Here is a 17,304-nt window from a genome sequence, read left to right on the forward strand (position 1 = left end):
ACGTGCCCCCAGTTCCTAATCTTATACCTATCGACACTTATCTGGGAGTAAGCCCAGATTGAGCCCAATGGGACTTACTTCTGAGTAGACATCTATAGCATTGTACTGCAAGTGGCATGTATGAAATCAGTCTAAGCCATGACTGTATTCAATATGTGCTCCTGAGACTTACCCTTGGGGATATCTGCGCTCATACACCACCTAGTGTTTGGGGTGGCCACTGGACCCTGTGTCAGTTGTATTGTGACTTTGTTGTGTTGGACGCTCAGTTTCCATCAGACATTCCTTTTTTGTTCCTATCTTCTGTACTTTAAAACATGCTTTAAAGCACGTTGGTGCTTTTAGGAGACCCTCTTTTGGTTTCCCTCTTAGTTTATCTTTCCTTCTTTCATCTTTTCCCCAAACTTGAGGCCATTCCCTTTTGGTTTTTTTTTAAAAATTCTACTTTCATTTAGATGTAAATAAATAATGCCTTAGGTTAGAAAAATACCAATTTGTAGTACAGAACTGTATTCCTTTCTATTTTTGTATTATTGCTATAACAAGTAGTACTCTGCCATCTAGTGGCATATATTCCCAGTTTCTCCTGATACATGGACTTCTTTCACATATGCACACACATATTCATTTTGATCTGTGCCCGTGCATTCAATCAGTTCAGATTATTTAGATAAAAAATCTCACTTCATGTGGCCACTTGTTCTTAGGTTAAATCTATGTAGCAGACTATTTAAAAAACCCAGCTTTTATATCTTTTAATATTCTACACATTTCATTGAAGAAGAAGAAAAACACACACGCCTATACATACCCAAACACTTGCACAGAGGACTCTGAAGATAGCCTAATTATAATAGAGGCCATCTACCCTATTTCTTCGATTCTAAGACACACTTTTCCCCCCATATAAACATCTCTAAAAATGGGGTGCGTCTTAGAATCGCAGGTGTGTCTTAGGTTTTTTCTTCTGTTGGTGGTACTGAAATTAGTGTGCGTCTTACAATCGATGGCGTCTTACAATCAAAGAAATACGGTATTATCTGTATCTCATTCTTCTGATTTACAAGCTTGTTCTATGATCTCATCACAGGCTGGTGTATGAATCTACCCTGGCTGTAGCAATGACTTGTTAAGTTTCTGTCTTCAGTACCTGAAGAGAGCACGTGCAACTCATGGACTTCATCTTTGACAGGTGCAGCACAATGTGCTCGATTAATAACAGCCTAGATATATTTTGTTTGCTGAACTCGAGATCTTTGTTGTGAGATGGGTATCCGTCCAGGCCTATTTGGCTTTTGGGCACCAGGATCTTCCAGATATGCCCCCCTTTGGCCGCCGGCAGAGTTGGAATTGCAAGCCGGCAGAGTCTGATTGTCCTTCAGTCTCACACAACGGGTGGCTTGTAATCTCCCCCTGCTAGCTCATTTTTGTCTGCGGCAGCCTGCCCCTGAGAGAACCCTTCAGCTACTGCACTCGTTTATTCATGCTCAGCCACAAGCTGGCTTACACTCTGTGAACCATCTCTCACTGCCTGAGCGTCTTCCTTATCAGTTACCCCAGACACAACATCCGCTTTCTCCATACTCAAAAGAATCTGCTGCGACTGGAAGCATAGTGAAGTGGATTGTGAAGAGAAGGCCACACAGAGGGTGCCAGGCCAGCAACACCTTTAATAATGAATGCTTACCAGGAACAGGTCATGCAGCAGGCTGCTGTAGGCAAACTGTTAAGCACAGGGCCTGACAACTGACACAGACACTTCCTGGTGTGGTGAGCCAGGACAGCCGATATTTATTTATTGTGTTTTAATCCGTTTTTTAGACAATCATTGTCTATCGTAGTGGCTCATATCAATAAAAAGAGAGAGAGAAAGGCCCTGCCCTCAGGCTTAGAACCTATAATGACAAGATGTACAAGAGAAGAGGAGTGGAGGCAAAAGGTATAGGAAGGAGATCAGTTTTTCAAGGCTGAAATGAGGTGGTGAGCTATAAGTGGGCATTTAAATGTACCCGGGGTCTGGGCTGATCTCCCCTGATGCTGCTTTTGCTTGAAGGCAGTAACTGTCAGTTGCACCCGAGTATTCTTTCTGGCAGGCAGGGGAAGCAGATTCTTGCAACTGCTCCTTCTCTGGTCAATGGATGGGCCATGTTGGTCTCCTGCTTGGCTTGATGTTATTCCTGGGATGCAAAGCATGCCACCTCCCAGTGGCCCTAGGTTTCCTGGCTGATGGCAGAAGCCAGAGTGTGCTTCCCTTCTGCTCTCCAATCCCAGGGCAACTACACACAGGACTATTTGAACCCAAACTAAGTCTAGCTTGATTCAAGAGCCCTTGTTCAAATAGCTCCCACTCTGTAGAGTCATAGAGCCTTTCAAGCAAACGTTACCATGTGAGCAGGCTAAAGCGCCAGTAGGAGGGAGAAGCTCTGTGCTTATAGTCTCATACAGAGATCTAGGAAGCTGTGTGGATTTACAAGATGCTAAAACACACCCACTTTTGTGTACTCAATCCAAATACTATGGAATTTGGGGGAGTCTCCAGGCCATCTTCCAAACCATCTGACAAGAGTTTATCTTCAGCTTCAGGGGAGGCTCTAGTGGGTATAGCTTCGCACCATCAGAGGATGGTGTCTTCCATCTTGCTGTCATCACAACATCTGCTAGAGGTCAGTGAACAGGCTGGAGAAGCTGCTATTCCATTGATTGAGGAAAGAAATGAAGGTAGCAGAGAGAATGAGCTGCAGCAGTTCAGATAACCACATCCTCTTCAAACTCTCCCGGATGTCTGTTGTGCCTGGAAACTTAAGTTCTCCAGTCTTCCAAAAACTCTGTGGCCAAACTCCTTGTTCAAGCACTGGGATACTTCACTGGAAGATCAAGCTGGTGGAGGTCATACACCTTTTCCCCCCAGCACAGAATCATGTTGGACAGCAGCCAACCAATCTGAACAAAAGTAAGACTATATTATTCTTCAGTTAGTTAGATGCTATGGAACTGTAATGCACTCCTTAAGTGTATCTGCAGTATTTGCAAAGGAGGGTGTTCTGGACCTCCTTCCTTTCAGGAGAGGAAATTGGATGCTTGAATGCTCAGTGATGTAAGAATGTTTTAGAAAGGGAAAAGGCCAGCAATGCACAGGGGTGAAGGTTTGAGGCTTACAGATGGAAGTTAATAAAGTCAGTTCTTAAAGCTCTGGGGGATTCTATTGGGAGGGGGTATCCCTAAGAGGAGTAGTTTCATTTCTCCTGTTAAGATTCATTTCCCTGGTTAAGTTTCATTTCTCCAGTTAAGTTTTATTTCTTCAAGACTGAAACAGTACTATCTGTTTTGGGGGAAGAGGGTATAAAAGAGGGAGAGAAGCAGCCATGAGAGACCAGGAAAAGACCAGACCATGAGGAAGGAACAGAAAGAAGCAGTCTGAAGGAGTCTAAGTGAAGCTTAGGGTAAAAGAACTTGCATTTTTGCAACTTTTATTTGCTTTTAATACCTTTTGTATTACTCAGCTCTATTGACTAAATGCCTGCCATTGTAATTTGCTTGTTTAATTCACTAGTAAACTGTTGTGTTAAGCCACAAGTGTCTGGAGTGTCACTCTCCCCATGTCCACAGGTTAAACCCCATATTACTGGGAAGGGGAAGGCAAAAAGAAGGAAGGTGGGACTCTTAAAAAGGCAAGAGATCCTTAAAGAGTTGCTCAAGGGGTCCAGAACACAGATGGAACCTTGACAACAGGTGACTGTGAACTGGTGAAAAGTACTTGTCATACCTATGGCATTCTTAGAAGTAATAACATATATTGTCCTTTCCAATGTGCTGGTTTTGGAGATGGAAGTGGTAGAAATGGGTAAAGTGGCCTTAAGGTAAGGAGTCTACTGTGGTTCAACTACAAAAGAACTAAATATACAAAACATTCTGAGACTGATGCTGATAATAATAATAATAATAATAATAATAATAATAATAATAGTAATAGCCCTGAGTCTCTTTTAATAGCCAATTTGACTTTCTTCTTTCCCCCTCCAACACATTTCCCTTCTTGTATCTTTTCTGATTCCCAGCATTTGAAATAATAGCCTTGAACTTGTGGCCCTGTTGCTGGGTTTCAAGCTAATCTTATTCCTTCCAACAGAGGCACTATTTTCAGGATTTTTTGAATTTTGAATGGAGTCCTGAGGTGAAACTGTCTTGTCTCTTAGCAACCCAGATGGGCTGAATACTATTAGGCATTCAAGCTTCTTTGTACAACGAAAAGCATAAACATCTCTCAGAACAAACATTGCTGTGGGTTCTTCTCTTTGCTTGGTTTCCTGTAGCACTGTGAAGAAAAGACAGTGATGCAGCATGAGAAGTTTGAAAAAGGACCTGGCTTAAGAGAGGGTGAGTAGAATCTTTTAGCATTTTCAGCTCCATTCCTTTTTACAGAGTTACATCCCCCCCCCCCGTTATTAATAATGATGACTATACTTTTTTAAAAAAGAGAGAGGGAGGTGTGCTCATATTGAAGAGAACTGTGTGTGTGCAGCTGTGTGTGTGTGTGTGTGTGTGTGTGTTTTAAAGTTTCCACCATAACAACTAAAGGCAAGTTAGCCTGAGCATACAGGCTAGTTATTTATTCTTTCTTTCTTTCTTTCTTTCTTTCTTTCTTTCTTTCTTTCTTTCTTTTTTGGCATTTTTTTATTCTGAATTGTTATCTCAACCTATACGAACTGTTATCTCAACTTTAAAAAACAGAGCAAAATGAAATATTTACATAACCAGAGCTGCACTTGATGAATTCAAAAACTCTTTTTATCTTACTAACCAAATAGGTACGGGAGTTGCACAGGCTCTTCTGTACACTTGCCTAGTTTTTCTCACGTATTGTAGGAATGTCCCAGGACGGGGGGGGGGGGGGAAACAAAACCTTGTGTTTTGCTGGAATATGTCTAGTGTTCCTGAGACTGTGTTGTTGTGTAATCTGAAGAGCATCAGAAGCTACTCTCTGGGCATGACCCTGTTTGCGGCTCAATATTTAATTGAAGTAATCGCTTGATAATCTGTTCGTAAGCTATTGATAACCATTCATGTGCTGTTGTGTGACTCTGTTGTGTCACTGCAGATCATTGCCCCTCTCCGTTTCAGACAGTGTTTTGGACATGTATCATGGCTGAGTTTTGGTATGAGAGGAGCTCTATACCATGTACAGTATATGGCCACAAGAATGAAACATTTATTTCTGGTAGTACACTTAAAATAACAAATCACCAGGTAGAGCACAAGGCATGCCAAAATCACAGGCGTTTGCATGTGCAAACTTGACCTTCGTCAAATATCCAAACTTGTAGGTGTTAAAAAGCAGTGATTTGTAGTGAATGAAATTTGATATGCACATAAATGTACATTTATTTATTTATTTATTTATTTATTATTACATTTATAGCCCCCCTTTTTTCCTCTTTAAGGAACCCCAAGGCGGCCAGCCACGACCCTGTGAGATAGGTTGGGCTGAGAGACTGTGACTGGCCCAAAGTCACCCAGTGAATTTCCATGGCTGAGTGGGGACTAGAACCCGGATCTCCTGATTCCCAGTCCAACACTCTAGCCACAACCCCATACTGGCTCCACAATACATAACTCAATATGCATCATGTGATGTTACCTTTAGGCTCCAACTGCTTCCACTGAAAAGTTCTGTGTCTGAGGAGAATTGGAAACTCATTGTGTAGCCATTTTTGTGGTGCTGGAAATCCCACAAATATAAGAGAGAGAGAGAGAGAGAGAGAGAGAGAGAGAGAGAGAGAGAGAGAGAGAGAGAGAGAGAGAGAGAGGTTAATATCTTCCCCAACCTGGTGTCTTCCAGAAGTGTTTAATTACAACTCACATCACCCTAGCCAGCATTGCCAGAGGCTGGGGATGATGAGAGTTATAAGTTTCTGGTCTTAGACTGAGAACATCCACTTTCAAATATCCACTCAGCTCCAAAGTATACTGAGTAATCTGGGGGCCAGGCATCATCCTTCAGTCTAACCTGCCTTACAGGGTTGTTGTGATGAAAATGGGTTACATACAGACATAGGGCTTGTTTGGACCTCATGATAGCCCATGATGGGTTAGTAAGCTACAAACAGTAGCTTATTTTTGAAATAGTTCATGATCCCTCACCTTATGACTGGGCTTATAAACTACTGTGAGTAGCTTATTAAGCTAGTTTGTTTAATTTGACTCACCTTCCGCTCTCTGTCCTGCTGCGGGCCTTCATGTAAATTCGCATTTGTGCAAAACTGTTCCTCGCTATTCTGCATTTTAGGCTATGGGGAAAATGCACTTTTTTGCCATTTTCTTTATTGTTGCTTATTTTGCAAAGGTTTATTTGTGCCCCCCCCTTTAGTGCACTTGGGATTTTCCCTCCCCTGGGTGAAATTGTGCAGAAGTCTGAAGGTGGATAGGATGCCTCTCTACTAGAGGAGGCTGTCTATGAAGTGTGGTCCCAATCCTGAAAACCTTCAAGGGTTTATAGAGTGGCAACAGCTGTCTTACTACATGACTCTGTGGGCCAGCAAATTAACCCACGGTGCCCGAGAAGGAACACAATAACCCAGAATGGGTTAAATAATCCCTACTGCAGACCATGGGTTATCAGAGTGTGTTATTTTGGGCAATTATCATGCTGTCTGTTGGTTAAAATATTCCCAAGAGATGATACAATAGCCACCATGAGTTAAATAGTCCACAACGGGTTATTGTGTCATCCAAACCCTGTCATATGTAGTAGAGTAGATCCACTGAGATCAATGGGACTTAACTCAGTCATGACTAACATATGTTCCATTGATTTGAATAGATCTGCTTTAAGTAAGATTAAGTCTGGACCTAACCCAGTAAAGACATACATGTAATTATAAAAGTAATTATAAAATGTATTTTTTAAAAAACCTTTCTTAGGCATAGAGAGGCAAATGCAGCATGTTTCCCAATATCCATGGCAGGAACCAATCCAAGTGTACTTTTGATTCAAAGGGAAAGTTTACTACAAACCTGGAGTTAGCCATAGCACGAAATCGAGTCCGTGCACCGCAGCAACCCCAGGTCCCCGCTGAAAGGGAATGTTCAATAAAGCAACCTCCTGATTTTAGCTATAAACTGTATATAACTCCTGTCCATTTTGGTAAGCTACACGGAAAGTCGAAGGAGCTGAAAAAGAAGAAGAAAATGAACACATTCTCTGAAGAATTGCACAAAATAAGGTCCAGATTGTTTGTCCCCGTCCTGGAACAGGAGGAGCAACCGGAGATCGTCACAAGATTTCCTCATGTGGGCCCCTATGAAGCCCAGCTAATGTTTGTGAAGATGGGAAAGTTTAAGAGCAGCAAATACCAAGATCCCAAACCATACGACTACAGACAGGTAAAGATACGGGTGTCTTAAGGTCGAAACAACTGGAAAGGGGAACCTTTAGGTACAGTGTTACATCACACAGAGCCAATTTAGGCCACAGCTAGACCTAAGGTTTATCCTGGGATCATCCAGGGTTCGCCCCTGCCTGAGCACTGGATCCCATGTGTGTCACCTAGATAAACAGGTTTGACCCCTGGACGATCCAGTGATAACCCTTAGGTCTAGCTATGGCCATAGTCTCTGTTCAGTGTGTTTATCAATTAAAGAATAATATCCAACAGAATTCACTGTCTCCATGAGATGGCACTCTTGCTGTAAAAGCTTTGGCCAGATTAATTCAGTGCTGTGGGTCGCATTTTACTTTCCTTTATTGCGTAGCTGGGAAATGTGGCTTGTATTAGCCTTTGAAAAAATGTCTTTGAAGCCTTAGGGGTTCTTAGAAGGTTCTTGGCTATTGGAATATTAAACTTCAATCACTGATGCTCTGTTGGTGACTGGAAAACTTTGACTCCCCACCCCACCCCACCTTATGAGACTCGGGTTCTTTTAAACAGAACCCTAGTTCATGTCCAATTTATTCATATTTCATTCCTCCTGCATTACATTGTTTTCCTCCATTCAGTCACAGCATAAATGAGCTGATTAGCCCTCCCCATGGTATTTTTGAAGTAATAATATTACTATTACTGACATGGACATTTGAAGTCACAGCTGGAACAATAGACTCTTCTAGTATAATGTTTTCCTCCATGGGAGTGCTTTTGAAATGACTCCCATAGTGGGATACATATGGAAAACATTACACTGGACTGTTCTGTACTCCATAACATTTTTCTTGTGTATTTCTTTATAGGACTAGTTCCAAAAGCACACCTGTAGAGGTAAACGATACGTTCCTCGTTCTCAGGAATCTTTTATTCATTTCTTAATCTGTAGGGCAAATATTTATAACATTCCTGTTTGCATATTTTTGTATGTTTTGTTGATCACTTACTATTATTTTTATTATTTGTTTGTTTGTTTATTTATTACATTTCTGTACTGCCCCAAAACTGAAGCTCTCTGAACAGTTCACAGCAATTAAAACCACAAAATACTAAATATTATAATTAGTGATCTGTTTTCTTCTTATTTTAATTTAAAATATTGTATTGTGCTGGCCTTTGGCTATAAACAATGAAGTTGTTCACATGTGTACCCTCAAAATAGGAAAAAAAATGCTCTCATACCCAGTTTCTTTCCAGAAATTCCAGATGCTAGTCATCTTCATCCAGCACTTACGTAGAGGGCCACTTCCAAAATTCTCTTTTTTGAAAATCCATGGAGAAGTAGAGATGTTTCAAATTATCTGATTGTGTTTCCAAAGTGGAAATTCTCCATTATTACATCTTTTTACTTCTGAATTTTGTACAGAGCCCTGTGAGGTCCTTTTTGTGTGGCATTTAAAATGAGAACATGAAAATAACAAATAAAAAACCACTAGGATCAGAACAGAATAACAAAAACAACAAACATACAATAAGTAATAAGATGCAGGATCCCAATCTGGATCAGCACCCTCTGCCTATTCTAGAGTAAAAATGAAAAAGGCTGTACAGTAGTTGTTTAGAGTAGTGTCTGTTTTGGCTCTAAGGCAGTTTTAATTCCAAACCGAGGCAGGAAGCCAGATCAAAATGGGCCTAGGTCCAGGGTAAAGAAGATGTGGCCCTCCAGATGTTGTATCCTAATGTCTATCAGCCCCAGCCAACATGGTCAATGGGAGTTGTTTCGAGGTTCCTCAACCCTGCTCTAGATAATCAGTACCTAGAAGATGCATTCCCCTTGGTCTCATAGGAGAGATGCTTCTTCAAGGTCACAGGTGGGCCATATGTGACCCAGGGGCCATATGTGACCTCCACCCCTCATTCCCCCCCCCCTTTTTCTAAACAGAAAAACACATTTTTTAAAAAAAGATGTCCATGGTGGCCAAATTTAACTAGTGTAGCACTCTGTAGTGCTATGGAACAATTTGCTTCTGGATCCTGGTGGCAAACCAACAATTCCAGCATTGTGTGTGTGTGTGTGTAAGTAAGAGCCATGTGGACTGAGCAGAGCCTCACAGATTGCAGCCCAGGTCCAGTGGGCAAAAATTCCCCTCGACTTCTGGAAGTTGCCCATGTAAAGGAAGAACTCCCAGCAACCTGCTGGCTTTTGACTGGATTTAGCACGGATCCCCAGGTCAGACACTCAAGGCTCACACAGAATGAGGTTTAAGACCATTTATTCAGGATAAGGGTAGGAATACATGGGATTCAGCAGATAAAACTTAATAAAACATGCATAGCATACGAGAACCCAGAACAGCAAGCTAAAGACTAAAACTACAAATCATACGTCACTCAGCCGACAGCCCCCTGTTCTTTTCGCAGGGGTGTCTTTATACTATCTTTCCTACTCCATCCCCCCTCCCTTCAGCTTTGATGCGTGGAGTGACTTCACACTTCAGCCTGGGATGGCTAATCACTCAAGGCCACAAGACAGTTACAATCGGATGGCTCCGGTCTTCTCCCCCTCACGCAGCTGCCTGGATCTTATCTGCCCTCCTATGGAACCATAAAAAACCATAAAATTCATGCATTAAAACCATGCCAGTCCCAAGATCCGATTAACCCTCACCTCACCCTTACAGCCCACACCTGTTCTAGGGTGTTGTGACAAAACATATGCATCATGTAAAACAGTATATTTCTCCCCTTCAGAAATACTGTTAGGATTCGTATATGCATTAAATTAATTAATTGATTAATCAAGGCAAATCCATGCAATTTATTGATTAAGTTTACTTTCACTGAATGACCACCATACTTATGTGGTTATACATTAGCCTTATAATATGAATGACATTGTTTTCTTGTGCAAGGTCTTTACAAGCACTTAAGCAGGGCCAATTAAGAAATGTAACCTATTTATAATTTCTAGAGATGATTAACTAAGGCTGAGATTAGCAGTTCCTTACAGAGGTACTGGACTTACTGAATAACCTATATCTGCCTTAAACCAGGAAACAACTGTTATTATTTACTGGAAGTTTTATGTCTTCTCTTACTTTTAAAGCTGCAAAAGCTTGTGAATCTGGTTTATGTTCCTATCTGAGCAATTTTGCAACAAGAACTGGTAGGGACGGGTGAATCCGTCTGTTTCCAACTGTTTGGCTTGTGTTCACCCATTAGTCTGCTTTATCTGGTTTCTATATCAGTCTGCAAATTAAATTAAAAACACTCAAAATGTGCATTATTTTTAACATTTTTTTTACACAAAATACACATTTTTGTATTCATTTTATCAGAATATACATTTTGAATCTATTTTAATCTTAAATGCACATTTTTATATGCATTTTCTTTCTTTTGAGCAGAAGACTATCACAAAACATGGAGCAATGCAGAAACCAAAGGGTAGCACTTTCTGATGGAAAGTGAGAATCAGGTCCATTCACTTAAAAAATAATGAAATCTTCAAGCATCCCTAACAACTGGGGGGCTCTCTATCCTCTCTGAAAGCCCCTGGGTAGCTCTGAATCCGTGCTGCGTTGGTTATATGATGCAGCCACCAATTCAGAGCCACCCTGGGGTGAAGAGCCGAAGATCCACAGCAGAAAAGTCGGGGACTTACCCCAACTTTTCCTGCCCAAGCAAGGTCAGTAGGGCTCTTCCACCATTTGTCCTCACTCTGGCATTGCTTTGGGGGTGTTCCCAGGTGGAAGGCGACCTCCCATTCATTGCCAGAAGCTGCAGGAGGGGGAGAGGGCGGGCCTGGCAAGCCTAATGGCCACCAGAAAGCCCACAGTGCCTCCCTCAGTGGGGATTATTTGCTACTACCCTTCACCAGCGATACCGTGGTGTTTGGCAGTGGAACGGCACCTACTTAGCACTGTGAAGACAGCTCCTGGGTATAGCAAGAAAGAAAATACATCCATTTCAGGGTTGCTTTGTTTGTTTTAGAACAGGGATGGGGGAGGTGTGGCCCTCCAGAGGTTGTTGGAGGAATTATTGTTTTAATTATGTTTTTTATTTTAAATGTTGGCTTTTCTTGTTGTTAGCTGCCTTGAGTGTCATTTCCTGGTAGAAAGATGGGGTATAAATTAAAGAAATAGAACACATCGATTAAGACAACAGCAAGAGAGGAGCATAGAATGGCTGGATGAGTTTAAAAATTACAATGCTACAGCAGAAGTTTAAAAAGTCATCACAAATTAAAATCATGGCAATTTTAAAGAAAGGATTTGCTATAGGTTATTAGAGGCACATCGTGAATGTGCTTTAAGAGGGACAAGTGCTAAGCCATCACCCTGAAGTTGTTTGCCAGCTAATCCATATGTTTCCTTTCCACTTTTTTCACTTTGGCAGTATGAACAAGATATACCAGATTTTGTGACAAGCTATGCCAGAGATCCTTTGAATCTAAAGCTCAAATTGCAGAGTTTAAGCAAAGGTAAGTCTTTGCTGAAAAGCAAAAATATGGAATTTGCCATATGGGTCATAGGAATGTTATCGTTTGGGTGTCACATTCTCATAGTATAAATCTTAGAACAAAGATACCCCGAGAAGCTAAAGAGGACTGTGGCTTGGGATGCAACAGATTCTTTATCTGGAGATGATTGCAAAGATGGCTCAAATATTCAGATGCTAAGATCTAACACTTGGATTTTGGGTGCCGAATTTGATTAAGCTACAGCTATTAATAATGTGCCATGTGTTCAGAACATGGACATGGTGCTGGTAGATAGCTTAGACATAAGGAACTGAGCTCAGCTGGACGCGATCTAGGCAGCTACAAGCTCAGCAGAAGGCTGAACATCTGCTGCAGTGTTCACAAAGAGGAGATCACCTGTTAGGCAAATTGGATGCAGCAAAGGGTGCAGGTGTGTGGTTGGACTGTGGCTGGTGCCCCACCCACCCTGGTTTAACAGGTGGCGATGTTGGACCTGACCTTGCTAAACGACACATTTTAGGTGGTAAATAGTCAGCGCAATAGTAATGTGAAGGCTTTGCTTCGGCCATCCTGTTCCAAGCGGGGTTGCAATTTTCCTGCCTCCAGTCTCCATAACTAAGATGTCAAATCCAGTCCTGCAGGAGGGAGATATCAATGGCACATGCATTAGGTTGTGCCACGTGCCATTCAAAAGAACATAAGCAGAGCATTGCTGGATCAGACCAAAGGCCTATCAGAGGCAGCATTCTGTTGCAACCATGACCAACCAGATGCCCCCAAAGGAAGCACACAAGCAGGTCATGAGCACAATAGCACCCTCCTACTTATATTCCTCAGCAACTGTTATTCAGAGATATACTGACCTGGTTTATTTAACGCATAAATTGTTGAATTCTGCATTGTTGTGATGTACAAACCCAACCACTCTAACAAACCATGGATTATTAACAACAAACAACCCATGCTGGATTGTTTGAGCACCCAGCTGCTCTGAATGCCAATACTACAGCATCACAAAGGCATTTGGGATACAGGGAGGGGGAGGGTGAAGCAGGAGGAAACAAACAGCTCAGGTATTGAGAAAACAAGCTATGGTTTGTTCAGTCATCTGCCACACAAACTCTGGGCAGGGCAACAAATCACGGGTTAAATAAACCTTGGGTTAGCATTATGTGCAAACCAGGTTAGTCCATCTGATGCTGGAGGTAATATATATCCATTATGGCTAGTAGCTCTCAAATCCCTCTCCAATTGACAATAATATAGAATATAGATGATACATTATATAGAAATGTCTTTTGTTTGCTTAATCTCTTTAGTCCATGGACTGCATCCTTTCACAGAAGAAAAACGGGGATCCAGATCGAAGGAAAAAATCATGACCTACAAGGCTCAAGAACTCAAATGGGATTCAAAGTTGCTTCTTCCAAAGGAACCTTGGCCTGCTAAATCTGATTCTTTTACGGTTAGGACAACACACAATCTCTTGGCTTCTTTTTATCTTCTTCGCTGCGTTTGTCTGAGGCCCTTTTGAGTGCTTTTAATGAGGGCATCATCCTGTGAGAGTGCTTGTGAATCTCAGCAAAACTGATGGTTTGCTGGATTTTAATCAGAGAAGATATAATTAGGAGAGCATATATTTTTACTTTGCTTTATTTGAAAGCAGATTCTCATGGATAGGAAAGGAAATCTGTAGAGATGATACTACTCATGGTCTGCTTTGACAAATGCACCTGTTTCTCTTGCATAATGCAGTGAACAATTTGTGTTGCTTGACATCCGGGCTGGGGAACACTTTTGAGGCTAGTTGATATCAGGGACATGGACACGCACCTTGCCATCAACTGGTCCCCAGACAAAGTGTCATCTGGAGCACCATCTGGTGTTGTGTCTGGGGACCAGCTTTGGTGCATACAGGCTTTCCAGCTTGCAATACAGCAAAACTGCCCAGACACACAAACACCCATCCACACCTAAATTGACACCCTTAGGGAGGGAGGGGAGGTGTGCCCCTACTCCCTTCTCTGATGGATTTCTCCTATCTAGAACATTCCAGAGTAGTCCTGCATCCAGGAGCATTCTTCTAGCCATTATCTCACATGGAGACACATCTCCTTTGTGAGGTCCAAGACTCTGGTCAGGTATTATTTTAAGACAAACCCACAGGGATAGTCCTATTCAAAGAAAATCTGATATCAAAATCCATAATGATGATACAATACTTGCATTTTTCTTACTTTACAAAATAGATGTTTATTATATCTGGTCACTTGTAAATCATTGTCAGTATGACAGCTGATATGGGCAGTCCTCAGTCCCTAGAGTGCAAGCATTTCGGCCAGTAAATATGCATTTCCCCTATAAAACTTAGCTGCAGAGCAAGTCTCTCTCTCTCTCTCTGTGGATCCCCATTTAGTACACTGCAGGATTTTTCAACAGTCATCTCATATTTTAATGATTTCATCTTCAGAGGCACAGAAGACAACGAGGTGTACACAGTGCCTTTATGGATCGTGTGGAGGAAACACTAAGCAAGCTGTGGCTGAAAGAGGTGTGTTGTAATGTAGTAATACTCTCCATTGAGTGCATTTAACAAACTAGTTTTAAATTGGTTTAATGTCCTCCAGGGAACCCTTACTGCAGGGATGTTGAACCTCAGGCCCGTGGGCCAAAACTGGCCCGTCCAGGGTCCCAATTCAGCCTTTCAGGGTTCCACAGACAAAGCATTGCTTCAACTGCCTTCATGTAAGGAGCAGATGGCATAAAGCAGTCTTCTCCATCCTGGTGCCCTCCAGATGTGTTGGAACTGCCAGAGAGCTTCGGCTATTGGGCGGTATAAAAATGTAATAAATAAATAAATAAATAAAACTGCAATGCCCATCACTTTCAGCCAGCATGATCGGAGTTGCAGTCTAACATATCTGGAGGGCACCAGGTTGGGGAAGGCTGGATTAGACAGGAAGCAACAGCTGGGGTGAGAAGAAAAGTCATGGAAAGGCAAGGCATGAAGGCAGTCAAAGAGGTGAGGCAGATCAGCTGAGGAAAAGTAGATGCGGACAGAACAGAGACCACTGAATTTGCCAGTGAGAGAATTGTACATGATTATGGGCGAGTACTGTTTCATTCGAGGGCAGAAGCTAAATTGTAGAAGGTCAAGGGTGGAGTTGAAAGAGAGAAAGCCGGGATAGCAGAAGCAAGCAGCATGCGCCAAGAACATGCACAGAGTGCACATGGATCATGTGAATGAGCCTCACCTCAAGGGGCTGGATGGACTTTCTAGATGCCAGGATTCACTTTGTATCATTCCCCCCCTCTAGGCAAGCCAGAAGCAAGCAGGGAGCAGAAGAAAAGCAGCAGATAGTACAAGAAAGAAAACACTCGCCTCTCTTCCCACTCAGATGGAGCAGCAGGGCAGGAGGCAGCAAGAAAAAAGCCTTCCCAAAGGACAGCTCTCTCAGTCACCATCTACAGGACCACGTGGGTGGGGAATGACAAATCACTCCAGCCTGTCGTTTCATATAAAACCACAACCTTTGGGCTTCTTGCTGCCAAACGGCATAGCCCAAAGTGTCGAGGAGTTGAGGTGCAAGTTATGAAGGCAAACAGTGGGGTATCCTGCAAACACGTAAGAGGCATTATGATGACGGCTACCATTCAGTCTCTAATCCACCTTCTTCCAGTAGGTCGGTTAATGTACCGATGTGTGCATATATCGTACAAGTATAATAAATTATTATTTTATGTATGTAACACACTCTTACACCCAGTGGCACTCAGAGTGATTTACCTGAAATAATAAAGTAAACATTATAAATCCATGTTCAAAAGGGGAAATGTTTACCCCCCAAAAATGCTACTTTGAATACTAGAACAATGGGATTTCCTTACAAATGAAGTGGTCCCATAGGAGCTGATTGCGGGACCCTGCACAGAAACAATTACTGCATAATTACAGCATGAAGTATCTATCTATCTATCTATCTATCTATCTATCTATCTATCTATCTATCTATCTATCTGGAATGGTCTTGAATGAGGTGTTGAACAACACCTGAACTATTGGGGTAGAGAAGCAGGCTTTGAATAAAAACAAAACAAGCAAACCAACAAAAGCATACATTTTGCTGAATCAGAGGAACAGGCTGGAAGTAGGTGAAAGTAGATTTGCAACCTAATCTCACAAAACAGTCTGACTGTGAGCTTTGGGACAATACGATCACAATAATAGTTAATGGTTTTCAGAATAAAATGGGAATTAGCCATCCAAGCCTGGTATGTCTCAGTGAATGAAAATGGATGGGCTCATTGGAGGTTTTGAACATGTCATTCATATAGCTTATTAACCTTGGCTTGGATCAGAAAATTATGGCATGCCCATACACTATATGGCAATTTGTGTTTTCAGAGGGGGAATAAGAACCTACCACCATTAGTTTATTTCCCCTGTGCATATGGAATCACACGATAGATAAGAGCATTCACAAGAACACTAAAATCCTCACAGCTTCATGAATAGAAGGCATTTTTGGATAACACTGAAGGTGATTTCCCTGGAAAAGCAAAGCAAATACTCCTAAAAGGCTCTCACATATGAAAGGCTGTATCAGCAGTTGTTGTTTGTTTCTAAGCCTTAGGATTCCCTGAGTCCATTCACAACTTCTGGATCAACCACAAAGATGTTCACTAAGTAGACTTTTTAATGGGCTTAAAAAAACACTAAAGTTCCCCCCCCCCCACCCAGCCACTAATTTTCCTTCTCTGATACTTCCTAGTGTTCTTTTATGCGGAAAGTTCTTGGTACTGGATGTTGTAGCCCTTTAAATATTTGAATGCTTGCTTTGGAAATGAACATAACCAAACATTATGCTGCTAAATTATGCTACTGACTCCATCCGCCTAAGCACATGACAGTTATGATAATTTGGGAGGAACTACCATGATTCATTTGTGAACATTTAACTAGCCAGTTCCAGCTTTCGACACGGGCTCATAGCAAGTTGTCATTATCTGCTTGCACAGTCGTCTTTGTGCCCCATCTAATGTACTTACTTGTTGGTACAGTAACACATAGAATCAGGCCTTAAATCAGTTTGCCCATCTATTTGAAGGTAACGACAAGGCTTTTAATGGCAAGTTAATCAGAAGTGACTATTTCCATCAATAATCTACATTTTTTACTGGACACCTTGAGCAGAATCCAGTTCTACCCCTGCACACGCGGTGAGCCCTGCCACTTCTGGTCTGCAAGCAGCTCCTACCACTTGCAGAACAGCAATCTAGTGCTTCCAGAGGCAAGCCAAAACATGCAGAAATGCTTGTTTCTGGAAGGAACAGGTCAACGGAGCTCTCATAAGTGGATGGGCACCATTGGATTCTGCCCTTGTTTGCTCTTTAGGTTTTAAAAAAACGTGGAAAGAACTTTTATTGACAGCATTTCTTTTTCCTAACATCAAGCCAACTTCT

At 41.9% G+C, this 17,304-nt stretch overlaps 1 protein-coding gene and 1 long non-coding RNA gene across 5 annotated transcripts in view; both read left to right on the plus strand.

The window, feature by feature from the left end:
• The window catches only part of LOC134396937 (uncharacterized), a 212,491-nt gene that overhangs the window by 123,778 nt on the left and 71,409 nt on the right, over window positions 1-17,304 (plus strand). The gene's annotated exons all lie outside the window — the stretch shown is intronic.
• On the plus strand, window positions 3,376-15,788 carry LOC134392904 (uncharacterized). Of its 4 annotated transcripts, none has more exons than XM_063117780.1 (7): window positions 3,376-3,440; window positions 4,311-4,374; window positions 6,919-7,380; window positions 11,757-11,841; window positions 13,161-13,306; window positions 14,312-14,392; window positions 15,159-15,788. In XM_063117780.1, the coding sequence occupies exons 3-7, from the start codon at window positions 6,940-6,942 to the stop codon at window positions 15,435-15,437; spliced, it is 1,032 nt and encodes a 343-aa protein (XP_062973850.1). In that variant the 5' UTR covers window positions 3,376-3,440; window positions 4,311-4,374; window positions 6,919-6,939; the 3' UTR covers window positions 15,438-15,788. The 4 variants fall into 4 exon arrangements, with proteins under 4 accessions (XP_062973850.1, XP_062973938.1, XP_062973765.1 ...); XM_063117868.1 differs by having other exon boundaries at window positions 7,147-7,380; XM_063117695.1 differs by lacking the exon at window positions 3,376-3,440 and having other exon boundaries at window positions 4,255-4,374.

This window comes from Elgaria multicarinata, chromosome 1 (assembly GCF_023053635.1).
Source record: "Elgaria multicarinata webbii isolate HBS135686 ecotype San Diego chromosome 1, rElgMul1.1.pri, whole genome shotgun sequence".
Taxonomy (NCBI): domain Eukaryota; kingdom Metazoa; phylum Chordata; class Lepidosauria; order Squamata; family Anguidae; genus Elgaria; species Elgaria multicarinata.